General features: G+C 46.5%; 2 protein-coding genes across 2 annotated transcripts; both read left to right on the top strand.

Moving 5' to 3' along the window:
• Window positions 1–2341: 2341 nt before the first annotated feature.
• Window positions 2342–3361, top strand: LOC115316803 (sulfotransferase ssu-1). Its single transcript, XM_029976299.4, has one exon. The coding sequence runs from the start codon at window positions 2345–2347 to the stop codon at window positions 3287–3289; it is 945 nt and encodes a 314-aa protein (XP_029832159.4). The 5' UTR covers window positions 2342–2344; the 3' UTR covers window positions 3290–3361.
• Window positions 3362–15555: 12194 nt separating this feature from the next.
• Window positions 15556–21433, top strand: LOC8037044 (amine sulfotransferase). Its single transcript, XM_002404029.5, has 2 exons — window positions 15556–15669; window positions 20464–21433. The coding sequence occupies exons 1-2, from the start codon at window positions 15559–15561 to the stop codon at window positions 21409–21411; spliced, it is 1059 nt and encodes a 352-aa protein (XP_002404073.4). The 5' UTR covers window positions 15556–15558; the 3' UTR covers window positions 21412–21433.
• The last annotated feature ends 133 nt before the right edge of the window (window positions 21434–21566 follow it).

The following is a 21566-nucleotide window of genomic DNA, read 5'->3' as shown; positions in this document are numbered from 1 at the left end:
TTTTCCAAGCACTATTTTCACAGCTCTAACGATCGATGTCGAGAGCTCATCAAAGAAACCCTCACGTACTTCTTCTATTGCATTCCCAGCCACCAAGGAATAAGGTCGAATGCACCGGAGGTTAACCTAGTGAAAAAATGGAAGGAAATTGGCCACAATCTAGTTTGAGCCTGAGGGTTGAGGTTCAAACTTGGCAAATGATTCTGCAGTCTCGATTATTAAAGGTTTAAGATCGCGATTTGGTATTTTTGGTATTACTACACGTGTTGTTCTACGCAATAATCGGCACCAATAAGATGGAGGCAGAGGCAGACAGCAAAACGTGTAACTTTTGTCTGAAATCATTAATCGTGAAAGACGCGTGCCTAAAGGCAAACGCGCGCCATAGGCGTATAGAATAAAAATAAAATACGAAAATTGACGGATGTCTGACTCACGCGTCCTGCGGATACTTATACTTTATGTCTGACACCGATGCAAATGGCAAAAAAAAAAAAAAAAAAAGCACACTATCTCGACATAATCAAATGTTTCGAGTACGAAACTCATCGTTTCCGGCCGCGGACGAAGATCGATTCACGCTGCCCCGCTTCGGGGAACCGTGTCACATCCGGTAAAACTCGGCGCCCTAGAATTTAATGAATCAGGGCAGTGGCGACGCGGGACTTCACACGGTGGGAGTTCAGCGTCAAGAGGTGCAAAGCACTTTCGTGGAACGTGCGGAAACCAAACGAGAGCACTGCTTCGCATCAGGTATACGAGTTTCTCTAACATCATTCGCAGCTTTAAAAAAAAGAAAATATGTTCACATATATGTATCTCGAAGTTTTGTTTAAGCGCCGATAAAGGGAGTGGGAGAAGGAGACCAGAGCGTGCTGGGACATCAAGACACCGCGCTCTGTCTGGAATGATTAGGGAATAGACGTAAAGCCAGCTGCATTTGTTTCTGCGCACTCTTCGAACGCGATAGAACGCTAACGCGGAACGCTGGACGTCGGCGTTTGGCAATCAAACGCTTTCGCAATGTGATTAGAGACAACTGCAGCTACTTTTTCGTCTTCCCCACTACAGCTTTGCCTCACCTTGTCTGCGCATAGTTTCTGTACTCATTCATAGTTTGTGTTCTAGCGCTTTAGAGTTCCGCTGTTGCATCTTGAGTGGAAGGAAAAGATAGTTTGCTTATGCCTATTGGTGCCGTTGTCACCTGTGTATTCTTTGCGCGATTACGTAGGGGTTTCAAAATTACGTGTTTATTTTTTTCTTCTTTTTAAAGCGCAGCTCTTAGGCGAGAAAAGAGTCAAAATACAGGCTAGCTGGTGGAAGTCAACCATTTCGTCGTTTACCCTGAGACTGGGGTTTTTTTAGAAGAGCAGCTGAGCAGAGCAGGGCTGTTGTCCTGTTTATTGTGAGGACACAGAAGAGTTGCTTGAAGTCTTTGTGAGGCATATCTTCTGCTAGAACCTTTTCACTTGGAAATGTTGGGAGTGTCCTCTTCTTTTGTGATAGAGTGTAACCTGTAAAGTCACGGTGCAGAGGACTAGTCGTATGTGATTGGTTGATGACGACGAGAACGAACTATATAAGAGGAGGTTGTTGAAATAAACTTGTAGCTGAGTTTGAGACCTATCTTTTTTTTCTGTTACTTCTGCTCTTCAAAAAAAAACCCAGTCTCAGGGTAAACGACGAAATGAGCTCTTAGGCGCCCGTGTCCGGCTTGAGGGGCGTCGCCGTCGCCGTCGGCGTCAGCGTAACCGCGCGGTGCATTATGGGTAAATCTTACCGCTAAATTTAGCGGCAAAATTCCCCGCTAAATTTAGTGCGGAACTTTTTCCGCGAAATTCAGCGGGGAAATTTACCCATAATGCGCCGCACGGTTACGCCGACGCCGACGGCGTTCACGCACTCACACGTCATCAATGGCGGATCTACGCCGCGGCGCCTAGCTCGCGCCAGCATCATCTACCGCGACGCCAAGAGGAACAACGCATCTGCCACTTTGCAGCAGCCGAGGCGTATGTTTTTGTGCATTGCAGGAGCATTTTAAAGATTTGATAGCAGCGTCAAAATTACCTAATTTAGTTTGAGTCACTGATTTTGTGTCCGAGCATCAAGACACGACTTGCACGGACGTCACATCTGCGGCCATTATCATGGCCTTGCCGCTGAGCACGTACCTTCTGAGCATACATTTTGCGTCGGTGAATTTGCTTTTCTTGACAAGAACAAGTAGGAATGACCTTTAACGCGGGGCGATCACGTCATGTGCAAGCCATAGGCATTTATTTCTCGCATATATAATTACTGAATTTGCTGTTTTTATTTTCTTCCTCGATAGGAAACCAAGATGACGGAGCGCTACAGAGAGATCGACGGTTACTACGTCAGCTACAGCTTTCACGATGAAACCATTCACTCGGCACTGGGCTACAAACCGGTGCCTGGAGACGTGTTCATTGTGAGTTACCCCAAGTGCGGCACCACCTGGTTGCAACATATCGTCTACAACATCTTCAACGGCCGTGCTCCGCCGGAAAACATGATGGGCATCCTCCGCGAGATGCCATTCCTGGAGATGGTAGGCGCCGAGTCCATCGAGGACATGCCCAGACCAGGTGCCATCAAGACCCACATGCCCTTTCAGTTGCAGCCTTATTCGAAGGACGCCAAGTACCTTTACATCGCGAGGAATCCGTACGACTGCTGTGTCTCCTTCTTCTACCACACCAAAGGATTGCCCCCTTACAATTTCGCAGACGGTACCTTCGACGAGTTCTTTGAAATGTTCATCGAAGGCAAGGTAGACACCGGCGACTACTTCGACAACCTGCTGTCCTGGTACGAGCACCGAAACGATCCGAACGTGCTCTTCCTGACCTACGAGGACCTTAAAAAGGACACCGCTGCGTGGGTGCTGAAAATTGCAGACTTTCTCGGCAAGGAGTACGGTCCAAAGCTTAGGGCCAGTCCGGAGGCCTTGGGTGAAGTCCTAGAGCAAACGAACATGGTCAGAATGAAGAAGTACGTTAACAAGGGTCTGGAGTCGTTCTTTGTTGAGGTAAAAGCGATTCCTGAATATAGGAGGCCGCGTTGGGTGAAGCTCATGATGGATGCCGTAGGAGAGGAGGCGCTGAAGAAGACGATTATCAGTGACTTTGTGAGGAAGGGTGTCGTTGGTGACTGGAGGAGTCATTTTTCGGCAGAGCAGGTGAGGCGGTTCAAAGAGCGCATTGCCACGAAGATTCGCGGCAGCGATGTGATGGACCTTTGGAAACACATAGACCTTCCTTAGTAAACCTTGGCTAAAAACGGGGGTGGGGGAAACGAAATAAAAACGAGGTATAAAAGTGGTCTGGATGATATACATGTTGAACCGGACACAAATCAAAGAGTGTTATCAAACGAATGATTACTATGAACAATGTTCGATTTTCATCAAGTTTGAAATAACTATTTTGGCACAATTTGACCTTGCTACAGGCGCGCGTTGTGCCGCGTGAACAGTCTATTGTTCTGAGATGAAAACACAAATAAATATATGAAGAGGACAATGGCAGTGTCCGAGGACAGCACATTTTGGGCTATGATTTTCTCAGAAGCGCCCTGAAGAGAGGGTAGGGGAGCAGCGACTACTTGGAGCCAGCCAAGACACGGAAAACCTAGAAAAACTCAAAGCATTGACATCTGAAGCGTCAGATTTATCAGTCCCCTTCCATAAGACCACCTCACAAATACCAACGGAGCCGTAGAATGGGTGCTATATCGCAATAAAGGATGGCAGAACAAAAAACCGTCCAAGACATTGGTCGACCTCCTTAACTGAACTCAATACCTTCAAAGTCAGTCACCATGAAGATAGTGATGATTGCCATTTTGTCCAAACGAGAAAAGTTTTACCTGCATTATTTTCTTTCCCTTTTTATTCTTGTTTTATGCATGGCGTTTTAACAACGACTTTTTAAAGTTTCTAAGAAAGGGCACTTGAAATAAAGAAATGGTTCCTTCTGAATAATGGTATTGCCTTTGCCGGACGTCAGTCTGCAAGTGTAAACCGATAATATTAAGTAATAAAAAGGGGCCAAAATTGCTGTCGTCGCTACGCTGATTCTGAAAGAAATGAGTCAGCATTTAGCGCTGCGATTATATCTTAATATAACAAAGCAGGGTGAATGCAGCCACTTGGCATCTTTTCCCGGGGTGTACATTTTCAAAGCCCCTCTTCTCCCTGGTGCAAGCAGATCAGTTCACTTAGAGTGTGCATGAAGGACGTGCACGCGATGCACGTAAAACGACACAGCCGTTTTCGTTAGTGTCCTTGCACAACGCCAGTCCATACTGAGACCAATCACATCTGCTCTAGCAGCCACTGGTTGTGTCCGCCTTTAACGTCAACGTTCAAGTCCCATATTACGATGAGCGGCATCGTATGGAGCCCTGCAGCAGTTGGCGTTACACAGATGCGCTGGGTCGAATGTCAGCCCGTGTGTGTACACAGGACTCCAAAGCCGGCGGCAGGACTGGCAGGAGTTTCTGGGGGCGTCCAAAGCGCGCACCCACACCCCGCCCGCCATCTGTCGGCGCTTGCCGAAAGTGTTTCCTAGCCAGTTTCCGTAGACAGTGTGACTGTGGCGCCATCCTGTGGCGACGTTGCCAATATTGGTCAGTCCAAACCACTTCGAAGTCAGCGCAAGTGCGAGGGCACTAATGGTAACGCATTAAAAACGCGGTAATTCCACTACACTGACTTGATGAGATCAGTCAGGAGGTCTTTCAGTTGTCCGGGCTCCTGCCAGGTTCGCGCAACGAATCGCAGTGGAACGCAAGGAGTCGCAGCGCGTTCAGTAAGACTCGGGCGCAAATGTTCGAACCAGCCTTGAAATTTTTAGCTCTGAAGGTTTGTGCGGTTAACTTGCTTTGTCTGCTGAGATGGTCAGGGTTCAAAAATCGCGTTGAGAAAGTATAACTTAGGGGGGATTCAACCGCTATTTATTTGTACCCTTTTCCTCATAGATGGCGCGGACTTTTTCCGGAACAAACGAGTTGCATGCGCGCAGTTTCGCATGCAGGTCGGGCGCTCGAGGTGGGCTCGGGCCACGGGCTGTTCGCCGCCGATCTCGAGCTAGATCTTCTTCGCTCTGCGCCCGCCGCTGCCGGAAGCTGCCAACAGGCGGCGCGAGATACTAGCCAGTACATACGTCAATTACAGTTGCTTACAAAACCTAGAATAAGCTCTGACTTTGGTATGTATTCGAAGTTCATCCACGTTCGAAATAATCAGAAGCACGGGGTGCGGCGTTGCGGCCGTTTGGACCACCACATTTGCCACGCAAACGTTTAAAAAAAAAAGTTTATTTTTAGAGTTTAATTTAAAGCTAGAAAACAAAAAAAGAATTAAAGTGGCAGTTTTGCGCTTCCTATGTCCTATATCGGCCTGCTCTTCGTCTGAATACTGGTTTGCAAACCCGCTCCCAGGTTGTGTGGAGTAAAGCGCATGTAGGTGGTTTGGGGCTCGTCAAGCTGTTTTTACAGCTTTTTTCCCAAGTCACCTTTTCAACATTGTTTTTGTTGGAAAAAATAAAGGTACTATTATCTTGGGAAGAGTGGCGCCAATCATTTTTGTGGAAATGCTCGCGACTCGTGCCGCGCGCGCCACTTCTGCGAAGAACTAGAGCCACTAAATGAGCTGCGCTTAGAGTATCGGCCCTCTGTTCTCCAACATTGTTGTAGGCGCCGACATTTTGGTAGAAGCAAGTGCCGATCGTCATGATTCAAAACTGCGACTTCCTCATCATTAGATTCGGTGTTAGGGAGCCCGTATAATATTGCTTTGCTCTGTCGCGAACTGTTTAAACATTTGTGGAGGACGGAGAAGCGTTTCCTGGGATTTCAGATGAATCTTCAGATAACTGGCAACCATGATTTTAAGCCCCAATATGAATAAGTGGCGTTACTCTGAAACGTAGCTTATTTAGTGGCACTATATATGGAAGAACATGGCGTGTGCAATCTAGCTCAGTGCCGGGCTGTTCCGCCATGATCTTCCCTAGTGCCACTAAATAAGCTACGCTTCAGGGTAACGACACTTGTCCATATTGTGGCTTAAAATCATGGCTGATTGGATGGGAGAGAGAACTTGTGAACCTGTCAATGACACCTTTAGATTTGATTTGTTTATATGACTACTTTGGGCCCTGATCTGGTGTGATAACAAGAATTAAAATGACGCCGCACCGCCGACGTGCTGGCAGTTTTAATAGAACAAGAAAGCAAGTATATGGTTGTTCCGGTTGCTCAATTCTCTCAAAAATTAACCAAGCCCAACATCTCTAAAAAAAAAATCAGCTAATTTGACAGTTTTTGTCTTCCTGACGATTTTTATTGCAACACTCGAAGAAATACTTGTATTTTAATTGTGATATTTATTGAAGGCAAGAATCCCGAGCTCGTAACTTTATTTATGCCAGTTGCTCCTGCTGATCGAGAGCACGCGCAACCGATATTCATCCTTCAACGAATATATAGCTCGCGCTTGCAGCCTGGTAGCGGAATTGTTGTGCATTACGAAAAGCTGGGAAGCAAAAGATAAAGCGAAACAAATGGCAAATGAACACAGATCTGTATAAACTATGTGAATACGTTAAAAAAGCAAAGCTACTTTCCGAGCGAAAATGAACCCGCGACATGAGATCACTATGGCGCATGCCATTTCAAGGGCTCGAGACATGGGAACCGGGACTCGCAGCCGGTTGCCTGCGGGCCACGTCCCAGCGAGTGGCGGGCCGCGTGTTTGAGATCCCTGTTCTTGGCTGTATAAACATACACACACCTCAATTTGTTTCCAGACAGATAAGGTAGCACCGCTTCATTCCACCGTGACATAGTAAGATCACTGTTGAAAGAGGTGTTCATAACGGACAATGGGATAGTGAATTCCCGAGGTTATTTATGAAGACACTAAAGTTATTTAGAGGTTCATTTGATTTTGCCTAAAATTTAGAAAGGTGAAGAGAGAAAAAAAAAAAGAAGAGAAACGTACACCTCACCTTAGGTAGAAACGTATTTTCTACTTATTGATGGCCCGTTTGGTTTTCTTAGTAATCCGCAAAACGGGAAGTGTTAAATTTAGAAAAAATAATTGTTTGAGGCGCCAAAACGCTAACGACAAAATTCAATTTGCATCTCAGAGTAAGCACCTGTCTGTTGGTTAAGAAAATATATTGTAATTTTTGAAAATAATAGAAATCATGCTTTTTTTTTATATCCACTAGCCACCAAACAAGGTCTACAGAGAATGAAAATATCTGAAATAATGTTTCATATAATAAATGCTGTTCGGAATAAGTATTTTAGCCTTCTTTGAAACTAATTCAACTATTTTTTTTTTTATTTCCAAATACATATTAGTAGGGTGCCCTCATGTGCGCTTTGCTTAGGGTGGAAGCATCTGGCAAATTTGTCCCACACTTTTTTTTTTCTTTTTTTGTTCAGAAGCACGTGAAAGAGCGTGTGCCGGCATGCGTTTGTGGCGCTGACTGTGCTATGGCGACATTTTGTTCTCGTAAATTTATTTGTATTTTACCCGTGAGCTCGTGCTGTCGGCATCGGGTGCTACAAAGAGTAACATCACCCTTAGCAGAAGGATATTGAGGCACCCTACATAGTAGGATACCTCTGTTCAACCCTGCACGATCTTACCGCTCATTCACACTGGAAGCTGATCCGCGTTCGCAAGGCATTTGCGAACGCGGTTGTACAAAGATTCAGTACAATTGCACGCGCACTTTATGTCATCGAGTGCGCGTGCAATTGTACTGGATCTTTATACAACTGCGTTCGCAACCGCTTTGCAAACGCGGATCCGCTTCCAGTGTGAATGAGCGGTTAGGGTCCTTACGAGCCACGCTTGTAGCGTATGTAAGCGTTTGACCACGCGCGCTGACATAACACACACAAAAAAAAATTGAATCTACAAAAGTATCTCCTTCAGAGCCTTATCAGGCGTTTCGCCAGGAGTCTGCTGATGACTAGTTACACTTTTTTTGCAACGTTCAAAAAGTGCCGACCAACGGAGCCATCCATTGTAGTTCTGTTGTGAGAAGTTAGTCTGAGTTGTGAGAAGTTAGTCATCTCTGAGGACATCTGGTGTCTTCGTTGGAGATGAAAACCAGTGCAGTATACCGCTGCTTGTCTGACGACTTTAACGTGCATCACGCAATAGTGATACATCACAGCACGCCTGTACGATGCTCATCCAGATTGAAATGGGCAGAGGCGGTGGATGGAATCCACGGTCAGTGAGCTTTACAGCGTGAGCTTTCGCTACACGTGCTACCGATCCACGAGCAACGAGACATCGCGGTCGAATTCGAGCTTGTGAGAAAAACAGCAACAGCAACAAAATTTCCGGTTTGAGGCATTTAGTACTAGTGTCGCCATCTCGTTTAACAAGTTGGAAATAAAATTACCAGGATGATTTTATTTACAGAAATACGCGAATACAACAATATTTTGCGTTCTCGTCATGGTCTTAAAATTAAAATTAGAGGCACCCCTAGTACGTACAGCCAAGCGCTTTGTCACGTTTGTCTTCTAAATAATTGTATTTTCAGAAATGCCCCGAAACGCGCTAAAAACAGTCAAAACGGTCATATTTCTGGATTTTATTAAAAATCTTCAGCGCTCTAAAAGAAAAATTCAAGGACCGTACAACCTTCATTACGTTATCATAAGTAACCCCCAAAAAAATTAATACAATCGAGCATTCCTGAAACTCAGGTTTATGTAGCGAAATTTGCCCATTGAGTGACGAGCGGTTGAAGCCCCCTTAAAGGGATACTTCAACGAAATTTGAAATATTCCCGTCGTGTTCAAAAATAGGTTGAATATGATCCACAATATCCGTAAATGACACTCGCACGTTTGTATTTTGATCCTGGTGGCTTATTTTTCGTTATAAACGGTACACTCTTGCAAGTGCTCGGAGAAGGCCCAGCTTAGAGCACGTGACATCTAACGCAATCGTGACGTAGGTCATCTCAAGACGAGCAAAGCTACGGCGAGGCTGACGTCGAGAGGATGGCCTGGTCGTTCCAGCCACCGAAGCGGCTGCTTTTGTACGAATTTTGAGTGACGGGTTAATCTTCTATAATCTTCTAGGGGGACAATAGCGACTTCTGCGACACACAAAAGGGATTCTCGGGAAGAGGGGAGTTCCTCCTTCCCCCCTTCTCTCGTCGTGGCCGGAGACGAGACAACCTCCGTCACTAGCTGTCAATGTTCCTAGACGAGCATTACAAACGAGGCGTTAGCGACATCCACCAGGTGCTCTTTGCTAATCGTTTAATTCGTTTTAAAATTCCTTTTCGAGACTTTTTTAACAAGATATTGGTATGTTCCATGTGATACTGCTCTTTTGAACACATATAGACCAAAAAATGAGCGCCGAAATTTCGTTGTAGTATCCCTTTAAAGCGTGCTCTGATTCACTAACTAGGAGCTATAGACGATTGCAAGCTGGGCAACTGGCCGCCGCCATGTCTCTGCTCGAGCAGGCACGCCCGTGCCTGCTCGAGCAGCTTGCCAACGCGGCGCGGCGCGGGTGAACGTGCTTGCCAAAGCTACGTTCACCCGCGCGTTGCACGCGCTTGCACGCATGGGGCACCACTTGTGGCGCCATGCTTGCAATTGTCTATTGACGCTTTCAGTGCGCGCCAGATTGAGCCACCATAGCCGACCTTCTCTTGTCTTACCAAGATTTTGAGCCACTGAAGCGGGCGTTGACAAGCTTTCACAAAGGACTATGCTCGAGGGAAGGACACAGTAGCACTTAAAATGGCAATAACCTATCCTGCTGTGGTAATGATGAAGTGGAGTTAACGGAATAAGAGGGAACAAAAACTGAAGGTCGGTTATGGCGGCGCCCATGCACAGCGGCCTGAAAGCATCTATACAGTGCCCGTGATAGTCAAGATTTCTACCGTTTCACTGGCGGCCGTAGCTCTGTACGCGACTGTTGAGCGCGTGTGGACGGGGAGCTTGCACAGTTATTTTGAAACGTGCATTCCGCGCCATCAAGATTACCGTTCTAGCAGCCTATTAATCATACGCTCTTTCTGACAAGGCGGTCTGAACATCGCACTCAAATATGGCGTCAAGTAAATACTCCCTATACGATGGCTTTCCCTCAAAGTACTTGGGGAAGCCAATAGCAGCAATCGACAAAAGAAGCTGGGCGAATGAGAAGGCTGAAGATATATTTCGGCCTCAAAAATACTGTCTGCGCTGTGGCACTCAATATGACGCGTCACGCGATTACGTTATGCTCAGTGTCAGAGCGCTGACTTTTCTTCTGAAAGTCTAGACTACACTCTGCAGAGCGCAAGTTGGTCTGCTTCTTACATAGGGGTTACAAGGATGTTAAAACGCCGAGCTCTCATTGGCTTAATGAAAACAAAATAGTGGGTAGATCTCAAAGTATCTAGCATCGAGGTCTACCCACAATCCTTCCAATCAGATCCAATCGGAACTCGGCGTCGTTCTGTCGTCACCGTAACCCCTGCGCAGGAAGCAGACCACTTGCCCTCCGCATAATACTGCTATAGATTGCCAGAGACTGGCTCTTCCAAGTACATTCGGGGAAAATAGATCTGCTCGAGATTTCATGCAGCGTTGTCGAAAAAGTAACGTTTAAACAGTTTGAGCCCTTTTTGAAGCTATAAACCAGTGTCCGAAATCTTAGACGCCAGGAATAAAAATTGGAGATAATCTCAAACGCAGGCTCATGTGAAGAGAAAGCTGCACATAAAACAAGGTGTCTGCTTTTATAGCACTCTTGGCATCGGTGTTTCCTTGGAGCTTCGCGGCAGTGCATTTCTGGAGTTCTTGCACTACGATATGTGCGAAGGTTTCTGAAGGAACGGAGTCTTGCAAGAAGCACCCCCCTCCTCCCTCCTTTGCTGTCTCGTGGCAACAGTATAAACAAAGATGCAAGCGCCCATGGAACAGAGCAGATACTGGTCCATAGACGCTTTCAGGCAGCTGTGCATGGGCGCCGCCATAACCGACCTTTAGTTTCTGTTTCCTCTTATTCCGTTAGCTTCACTTCATCATTACCACAGCAGGACAAGTTGTTGCCCCTTCAGGTGTTACTGTGTCCTTCTCCCCAGCATAGACCTTTGTGGAGGCTGGTCAACGCCCGCTACAGTGGCTCAGCATCTCGGTAAGACGAGAGAATGTCGACAATGGCGGCTCAATCCGACGCGTGTTTAAAGCGTGTAAACGAAGAGAAACTGAGGAAGAGGATAAAGTCGGCGAGGAATATAGACCCTTTCCGATTCCGAAATTGTGAAATGATGCATAGATTATGCGCAGCCGCCATTAGTTGGTCTCCTCGCGTCTGGCGTGAAGCCCGTGATTGGTTTCGAGTTTGCGAGGAGCACTGACGTAGCACTCGTGTGGAATCGCGTTTCGGTTCGAGTACACCCCGAATGCTAACGGAGCGTTCGTGTGTCCAATGCGTGCTCACTGTACGTGACCAACTAATGGTGGCCACACAAAATGCATGCGTCATTTCGAGATCGAGATTCTTGCTTCGTGATTGGTTCTTCGGTGTTCTTATAGACAAAAGCGGCAATCTCATTGGCTGAGGAGGGGTAACAATGTGCTCGGGACTCGCCACGCCATGCGTTTCTTAAATTGTCGGTTACTGTATATACCAAATCAACTCTCTGACGTTACGCCATTGCGGTGGCGCTGCTGTCGGCACTGCGCATGCGCAATTGCTTCGCCTCAGACGAACCTGGTTTCTGCGCCCGCGTCGTGCCCTCACCCGGTGTAGGCAAACGAGGGCTTGTTTGTAAACATTGTGTTGGTCGACAGCAACGTTGAACCAATGCAGGAAATTATACTGCTCTTTGCCAACCACTATTTTCACAGCTCTCATGATCGATGTCGTGAGCTCATCGAACAGACCCTCACGTGAGTTCTTCTATTATGTTCCCAGCCACGAAGTAATAAGGTCGAATGCATCAGAGGTTAACCTAGTGGAAGAATGGAAAGAAATTGGCCACAATCTAGTTTGAGCCTGAGGGTTCAGGTTCAAACTTGGCAAACGATTCTGCAGTCTCGATTATTAAAGGTTTAAGATCGCGGTTTGGTATTTTTGGTATTACTACACGTATTGTTCTACGCAATAATAGGCACCAATAAGATAGAGGCAGGGGCAGACAGCAAAACGTGTAACTTTTGTCTGAAATAATTAATCGTGAAAGACGCGTGCCTAAAGGCAAACGCGCGCCGTAGGCGTATAGAATAAAAATAAGATACGAAAATTGACGGATGTCTGGCTCACGCGTCCTGCGAATACTTATACTTTATGTCTGACACCGATGCAAATGGCAAAAAAAAAAAAAAGCAGACTATCTCGACATAATCAAATGTTTCGAGTACGAAACTCATCGTTTCCGGCCGCGGACGAAGATCGATTCACGCTGCCCCACTTCGGGGAACCGTGTCACATCCGGTAAAACTCGGCGCCCTAGAATTGAATGAATCAGGGCAGTGGCGACGCGGGACTTCACACGGTGGGAGTTCAGCGTCAAGTGGTGGAAAGCACTTTCGTGCAACGCGCGGAAACCGAACGAGACCACTGCTTCGCATCAGGTACGAGTTTCTCTAACATCATTCGCAGCCTTAAAACAAATATTCATATAGATGGCTAGTTGGGCTAGTTGGTTTTGCATCATGGTGTAATACGTCAAAACAACAGGGACAAAAAACGAAGGGAGAACTAGACAGGACGCGGCGTATTCTTTCTTTCTGAATTGTTTATTTTTTTTTTATTTATAAAATATTTATAAAATAAACAAATCAGTTGAAAGTTACGCCGCGTCCTGTCTAGTTCTCCCTTCGTTTTTTGTCCCTGTTGTTTTGGCGTATTACACCATGAAATATTCATATATATGTATCTCGGGGTTTTGTTTATGCGCCGATAAAGTGAGGGAGAGGGAGAGACCAGAGCGTGCGGGGACGTAAATAAACCGAGCTCTGTCTGGAATGATTAGGGTGTAGACGTAAAGCCAGCTGCATTTGTATCATGCTCACTCTCCGAACCCGATAGAACGCTAACTCGGAACGCTGGATGTTGGCGTTTGGCAATCCAACGCTTTCGAAGTGTGAGTAGAGAGAAATGCAGCTAACTTTGCGTCTACCCCACTACTGGTCTTCCTCACTTTGTCGGCGCATAGTCTTTCTAGTCATTCGTAGCTTGTGTTCTAGCGCTTTAAAGTTCCGCTGCTGCATCTTTATTGGAAGGAAAAGATAGTTTGCTTATGCCTATTGGAGCCGTTGTCACCTGTGTATTCTTTGCGCGATTATGTAGGGGTTTCGAAATAACGCGTTTATTTTTTTTTTATTTTTTTTTTTTAGAGCGCAGCTTTTAAGGCCTTGTCACACTGAGGCAACACGACGGCAACAGCAACACAATACGTTGTCTAACAGTCGGGCAACTTGTTGCTCGCTCCCCGTGTTGTCCGACAAACCTGTCACATCGCGGCAACAGCACGGCAACATGGACGACAACTAAAATGTCGCCTCGGTATGACAGCTTTCGGCGATAAAAACAGCAGCAACTTGTGTTGGACAACGTGTGTTGCCCTGATCGCTGGCCGAGCGAATTTCGGGCCGGCAACACGACAACATAGATAGCTTCGATGGTAGAGATAGTCCCCTATCAATAACGTCTTACTCAAATAAATGCGTGTAAAACGTTATTTAACGATAATTAAGGCTGGCGTGCAGCTAAAATAATTTGAGGAATATATTTACTGCGTAATTACGGAAAGCGATCTTGGAAATGGTCACAGCTACGGTCGTGACCGTTCAGTCTAGTTTTGAAATTAGAACTGCCGAGTGACCAGCTCACATTACTGACAGTGAAATAAAATGGCATGCCTACTCACACGCTGATAAAGTATAATAAAAATAATCCAGAAAACCAACGATTGAAAAATCGAAGCATTAAAACGACCACTCTGATCATGATTGTTGATGCTTGGAACTTGAAAAAAAAAAAAAAAAAAAAACAGCCGCTACAAGACACCTGATTTGTTTTAAAAATACCCAGGGCGTTTTCGCGAATGAAGTTATTGCATAGCAGGTGGTAGGCAAGTAGACAGCGTTGAAAAATTTTTATTCCACCGATTGTTATGAGTGGCGATCGTGTCAATGTCGCAGTTTTGAAACACTGTCAGTTCAGCGCAACACCACGCTACAAAAGGCGCTTTGGGGTATAACTCAATTTTATGGTAGAAATAGGAATTGCATGAAAGAATGAACCGGACAGAAACGCTTCATACGGTGGCGTAATTAAATCCCCAACATATATCAGCGATGTCAGTTTCCTCAGTTAGGCCTACCTGCTTTGTCAGCGAATGAAGAACATTTCGATACAATAAAGAGCGGAAAATACTCCCCATGTAAAGTTTTCTAATCACAGTTACTAGTTGATGTCGTACCGTGGTAATTTCCGGCCCTTCGGACGCACTAGCGCTTTGTAGAGTCACATTTCCAGCGATTCCGCGCCGCACACGAACGGAGGTAAACAATCAAGATGGCGGAGTGTTGCCCGTGTTGTCCCCGCCGTCAGCGCGGTGTGACAGGGTTGTCGGACAACAAATCGGGCAACATGGTTGCCGGGCAGCAGCAACATGTTGCCGGACTGTTGTTGTTGCCTCGATGTGACAGGGTCGCCGGCAACACGATTTCCCCTGTTGCCGGATAGAGTTGTCCAACTGTTGCCTCAGTGTGACAGGGCCTTTAGGCGCCCGTTTCCGGCTTGGGAGTTGTCGCCGTCGCCGTCGGCGTAACTGCGCGGTGCGTTATGGGTAAATTTCTCCGCTAAATTTAGCGGAAAAATTTCCTCGCTAAATTTAGCGGAAAAATTCCCCACTAAATTTAGCGGAAAGATTTCCCCGCTAAGTTTAGCGGAAAAATTTCCTGCTAAATTTTGCAGAAGAAATTTCCCGCTAAATTTATCCGGGAAATTTTTCCGCTAAATTTAGCGGGGAAATTTACGCATGATGCACCGCGCGGTTACGCCGACGCCGACGGCGTTGACGCAGTCACACGTCATCAATAGTGGATCTACGCCGCGGCGCCTAGCTCGCGCCAGCATCATCTACCGCGACGCCAAGAGGAACCACGCATCTGCCACTTTGCAGCAGCCGAGGCGTATGTTTTTGTGCATTGCAGGAGCATCTTATAGATTTGATGGCAGCTTCAAAACTGCATAATTTAGTTCGAGTCACTAATTTTGTGTTCGAGCGTCAAGACACGACTTGCACGGACGTCACATCTGCGGCCATTATCACGCCCTTGCTGCTGAGCGCGTACCTTCTGAGCATACATTTTGCATTGGTGAATTAAGCTTTTCTCAACAAGAACAAGTAGGAATGACCTTTAACACGGGGCGATCACGTCAAGTGCAAGCAATAGACATTTATTTATCGCATATATAATTACTGATTTTGCTGTTTTTATTTTCTTCCTTGACAGGAAACCAAGATGACGGAGGGCTACAGAGAGATCGACGGTTACTACGTCAGCAACGGCTTTCACGAAGAAACTATTCGCTCGGCACTGGGCTACAAACCGGTGCCTGGAGACGTGTTCATCGTAAGTTACCCCAAGTGCGGCACCACCTGGTTGCAACACATCGTCTACAACATCTTCAACGGCCGTGCTCCGCCGGAAAACATGATGGACATCCTCCGCGAGATGCCATTCCTGGAGATGGTAGGCGCCGAGTCCATCAAGGACATGCCCAGACCAGGTGCCATCAAGACCCACATGCCCTTTCAGTTGCAGCCTTATTCGAAGGACGCCAAGTACCTTTACATCGCGAGGAACCCGTTCGACTGCTGTGTCTCATTTTTCTACCACACCAAAGGAGTACCCCATTACGATTTCGCAGACGGTACCTTCAACGAGTTCTTTGAAATGTTCATTGCAGGAAAGGTAGACACTGGCGACTACTTCGACAACCTGCTGTCTTGGTACGAGCACCGGAACGATCCGAACGTGCTCTTCCTGACCTATGAGGACCTTAAAAAGGACACCGCTGCGTGGGTGCTGAAAATTGCAGACTTTCTCGGCAAGGAGTACGGTCTAAAGCTGAGGGCCAGTCCGGGGGCCTTGGGTGAAGTCCTAGAGCAAACGAACATGGACAGCATGAAGAAGTACGTTAACGAGGGCATAAAGTCATTCTTTGTTGAGGTGAAAGCAATTCCTGAAGGTAGGAGGCCGCGTTGGGTGAAGCTCATGATGGATGCCGTAGGTGACGAGGCGCTGACGAAGCCGATGATTAGTGACTTTGTGAGGAAGGGTGTCGTTGGTGACTGGAGGAGTCATTTTTCGGCAGAGCAGGTGAGGCGGTTCAAAGAGCGCATTGCCACGAAGATTGGCGGCAGCGATGTGATGGACCTTTGGAAACACATAGACCTTCCTTAGTAAACCTTGGCTAAAAACGGGGGTGGGGGAAACGAAATAAAAACGAGGTATAAAAGTGGTCTGGATGATATACATGTTGAACCGGACACAAATCAAGGAGCGTTATTAAACGAATGATGACTATGAACAATGTTCGAGTTTCATCAAGTTTGAAATAACTATTTTGGCACAATTTAACCTCGCTACAGGCGCGCGTTGTGCCGTGTGAACAGTTTATTGTTCTGAGATGAAAACACAAATAAATATATGAAGAGGACAATGGCAGTGTCCGAGGACAGCACATTTTGGGCTATGATTTTCTCAGAAGCGCCCTGAAGAGAGAGTAGGGGAGCAGCGACTACTTGGAGCCAGCCAAGACACGGAAAACCTAGAAAAACTCAAAGCATTGACATCTGATGCGTCAGATTTATCAGTCCCCTTCCATAAGACCACTTCACAAATACCAACGGAGCCGTAGAATGGGTGCTATATCGCAATAAAGGATGGCAGAACAAAAAACGGTCCAAGACATTGGTCGACCTCCTTAACTGAACTCAATACCTTCAAAGTCAGTCACCATGAAGATAGTGATGATTGCCATTTTGTCCAAACGAGAAAAGTTTTACCTGCATTATTTTCTTTCCCTTTTTATTCTTGTTTTATGCATGGCGTTTTAACAACGACTTTTTAAAGTTTCTAAGAAAGGGCACTTGAAATAAAAAAATGATTCCTTTTGAATAATTGTATTGCCTTTGCCGGACGTCAGTCTGCAAGTGTAAACCGATAATATTAAGTAATAAAAAGGGGCCAAAATTGCTGTCGTCGCTACGCTGATTCTGAAAGAAATGAGTCAGCATTTAGCGCAGCGATTATATCTTAATATAACAAAGCAGGGTGAATGCAGCCACTTGGCATCTTTTCCCGGGGTGTACATTTCCGAAACACCTCTTCTTCCTGGTGCAAGCACATCAGTTCACTTAAAGTGTGCATGAAAGACGTGCACGCGATGCACGTAAAACGACATAGCCGTTTTCGTTAGTGTACTTGCACAACGCCAGTCCATACTGAGATTACACCTGCTCTAGCAGCGACTGGTTGTGTCCGCCTTTAACGTCAACGTTCAAGTCCCATATCACGATGAGCGGCATCGTATGGAGCCCTGCAGTAGTTTGCGTTACACACATGCGCTGAGTCGAATGTCAGTCCGTGTGTGTACACAGGACTCCAAAGCCGGCGGCAGGACTGGCAGGAGTTTCTGGGGGCGTCCAAAGCGCGCACCCACACCCCGCCCGCCATCTGTCGGCGCTTGCCGAAAGTGTTTCCTAGCCAGTTTCCGTAGACAGTGTGGCTGTGGCGCCATCCTGTGTCGACGTTGCGAACTCTGGTCAGTTCAAACCACTTCAAGGCCAGCGCATGTACCAGGGCATTAATGATAATAACGCATTAAAAACGCAGTAATTCCACTACACTGACTTGGATGAGATCAGCCAGGAGGTCTTTCAGTTGTCCGCGGCTCCTGTTAGGTTCGCGCAACGAATCGCAGTGGAACGCAACAAGTCGCAGCGCGTTCAGTCAGACTCAGGCGCAAATGTTCGAACCAGCCTTAAAATTCTCAGCTCTGAAGATTCGCGCGGTAAACTTACTTTGTCTGCTTAAAAAGCAGAATTCAAGAATCGCGTTGAGAAAGTATAACTTAAAGGAGACAGCTTAGTCTTTATATGCACGTTTGGGTTGGTTGGGGTTTAGGTTTTCCGGTTACAGACTTGGGAAGTAATCCGTTACAAGCATCAAATTACTTTTAATCCGTTACTTTTTTAAGTAATTTTGTAAATGCCACGTTACTTTTTTTGAGTAATTTGCAATGTGATTTCGTTACAAGATATTGGTAACGGATTACTTTAATTACTCGTTACTTTTTTTAAATATGAGCATAATACAGTAGCTAGAGCAATACGAGCAAAATATTTAGCAGCATAAAGAGAGCAAGTTCAACAAAAAATTAAACATCAGGAAGGGAAGAATAGCCGAACAGAAAACACGATTTTTTCTGTGACCGGTCACTAAAACCTCTAGAAAAACGGGTAAGGCATGTACAAATTTATACGAAAGACAAAGATCAAGTAAGACAACGACGAGTAGGCTCTCCGTCGCCTTCCATCATGTTATTCTTTTTTGCCCGGGCAGGAGAAAGCTCTTCGTGTTTATTTGTTTTTGTCTTTTACACCGTTTCACCATTTCCAACCTCTTCGACGTCTTCCGCCACCTGCAAAGACATCAAACGCGGGTCCGTTTTCCCTCGATTCGCGGGTTCACAACTCGCATTACAGACGATGTAGCCTCGTACGAGGGGGTCGAATTCTCTTTGTCTTCGATGTGCGGTACCGTATTCTAGCATGCTCCTGACGTTACTTTTCTTGGTTTAGTTGTTTGGGCAGGGTGGTCGAGTCCTCTCCTCACTTTACTGACAACTGTCAACATAAACTGCAAGGGCTGACAGACTGTGATGTTGGGGCTCCATATTGCCGCGCGCGCAGCTGGCGAAGTAGGCAGCGCGGCCATTGCCTAACGGTTATCGTGTTTGCCTCCCACGCGAAGAGTAAGGGTTTGATTCCTGGGAGAGACGAGTCTTTTATTCTTGTAATTTCGTGTTCTGGGAAATTCGAGAATCCTGTTGGGGTTTCAACTTCAGCGGTAGGCCCCTTGGCCGCCGCTCGATGAGAAATACTACATAAGGTGAGATAACACCTTTGGATAACTTGAAAATAATGTTTCGCTTACGACAGCACACCTTTTTATGTATGGTACGTTCCGCACTAGATGTTTAAAGCTCTTACTGAATTTGCGATTCCCCAGCTTGTTTTATTGTTATGACACATGCGGTGCGCTCCAAATTTTAGAAACAATTACTGGATTTGTTTTCTGCCACTGTCAACAACAATGGCCCGTTCAGTTTACGCGCACCAGCTTACACTTTTTTTGTAACACACTCGAATAAAAAAAAAACGCATAAAAGAGCATAGCCTGGCGTAGAAACCAGCATGGCAGTTTTCATACGGAGTGTTTTTTATTCCGCCTTCCCACCGTGTTCACTGAAAACATGGTGGCAGAGTTATCGGCGGTCTCAGCTCAAGCTTGTTATAGGCATGTTTGCTTCATACGTATGCTTTAAGCATGTCTAAAGACACCTTTTTTTGTATGACCGATAGGAACGTTATACAAGGAATGTCTCAGACTGTCTGCAGACTGTTTTGTTGGACGTATTAGCAGTGCGACCACGGTTTAAATACAACATAGAGGTGTACACGGAGTTTAAGCTGTTGCAGTAGGTATGGAAAAATAGAACGAGTCTAATATAGTATGTCACTATAGCAACGAGGTAACAAACAAACAAAAATGTGAGCGAAAATGGAGGGTTAGTTCTCGCTGCCTGCACATGCTGCACCTGCTCGCCAGATTCGCGCTGTGAGGCAGCTGCACGTCGATCGCGGCTTGGCGCGTTGCCTGTGGCTTTCGCTGGCAACGAGGCCACACGGAGTCATAACTCGTTCCCGACTAGCGGCCGGGCCTACCGATATTGCACTGAGGCTGTGAGACCTATTAAAGAGACTGGACATACTGGACCGGACGTAAGTCACTCAATGTTGCTGTACGATTGTAGAGTTTTAGAATGAGGGGCATCAACGCGTTTGCTTCCCCAAGCAGCTGGGTGCGTCGCACTGCTCATGTGCAGAACTTCTGTATATGTCAAGTGCACATCCCCAAGCTGCTCGGAGGACCTAAAGTGTTGGGATCCCCCTATTCTGAAACATACTATTGTCTTTATCCCGCCCGTGAAATCAGTATGCCCCGAAATGGCGTATTATTAATGACTTTTTACATGAGCACTTTGGCCAGTGCAGTCAGTACGAATGCTATCCCGTGCTACCCAGTTGCGGTGTGACGAGGGATACCTCTGATTAAAGTACGATTACATCATTCCAGGGATCCAGGATGAGTCAAGACCTCTACCGGGATGTGGACGGATTCTACATCAACAGGATATTCCACGAGAAAAACGTCCGTTCGGCTATGGCCTACAAGCCTCGTCCAGGTGACCTGTTCGTCGTAAGTTACCCAAAGTGTGGCACCACCTGGGTTCAACTCATCGTGTACGCCATCTACACCGGTGGTTCCCTCAAGCAGGACATGAAAGAGTTCATGTCCAAATCACCGTTCCTCGAGATGCAAGGGTCATTGAGCGCGGAACAGATGGAGCGACCAGGCTCCATCAAGACCCACCTGCCTTACCACCTGATACCCAAGTCAGTCGACGCCAAGTACATTTACGTTTCGAGGAACCCTTACGATTGCTGCGTCTCATTCTATCACCACACAAGGAGCTTCCCCGTGTACGACTTCGAGGATGGAACCTTCGATGAGTTCTTCGAGATGTTCATCGACGGCAAGGCTGACACCGGAGACTACTTCGACCATCAGCTGTCCTGGTACGAACACAGGAACGAAGCCAACGTGCTCATGGTGACCTACGAGAACCTTAAAAAAGATCTTCGATCTTCGATCCTAAAGATTGCGAATTTTCTGGGCGGTGACTACGGTAAGGACCTAAGGAGGAATCCGGTCAAGTTGGAGAATCTTCTCAAGGTCACCAGCCTGGAGCACATGAAGAGCTGGAACAGTGCGTTCCGTACGTGGTCGCAGGATATTCATGGAATGCAGGCAGATAACTCGGAAGGGTTGCAACTGGTCAAGGAGGCCTTAGGGGATCTCCTGAAGAAGCCCATGACCGGGGAGTTTGTTCGCAAGGGCATCATTGGAGACTGGAAGAATCATTTCAACGAAGACCAGATACGCCGGATGAAGCAGCGGATCGCTTTGAAGACTGGTGACAGCAATTTCATGAGCCTGTGGAAGGACGTCGAAATTCCATAAAATAAAGCACTCTGCTCGCGGAGGTGTCCAATTTAACTACTGGTTAAGCATTTACACTAGCTACCCACAGACGCCTATTCATGCAGTTTACATCTATGTATAACCAAATGTTTTGAGTCGAACTGATAATGCTGAGGCTGCAGTACCCCACACTA

The sequence above is a fragment of the Ixodes scapularis genome, unplaced genomic scaffold (assembly GCF_016920785.2).
Source record: "Ixodes scapularis isolate PalLabHiFi unplaced genomic scaffold, ASM1692078v2 PGA_scaffold10__122_contigs__length_95168666, whole genome shotgun sequence".
NCBI lineage: Eukaryota > Metazoa > Arthropoda > Arachnida > Ixodida > Ixodidae > Ixodes > Ixodes scapularis.
Note: the sequence above shows the minus strand (reverse complement) of the source record. Positions and strands in the feature narration are given on the sequence as shown.

Coding starts and splice junctions, on each gene's coding strand:
- LOC115316803 (XM_029976299.4), top strand. CDS start 2,345: ATGACGGAGCGCTACAGAGAGATCGACGGTTACTACGTCAGCTACAGC.
- LOC8037044 (XM_002404029.5), top strand. CDS start 15,559: ATGACGGAGGGCTACAGAGAGATCGACGGTTACTACGTCAGCAACGGC. Junction 15,670..20,463: donor TGCCTGGAGACGTGTTCATC/GTAAGTTACCCC, acceptor ACATCATTCCAG/GGATCCAGGATGAGTCAAGA.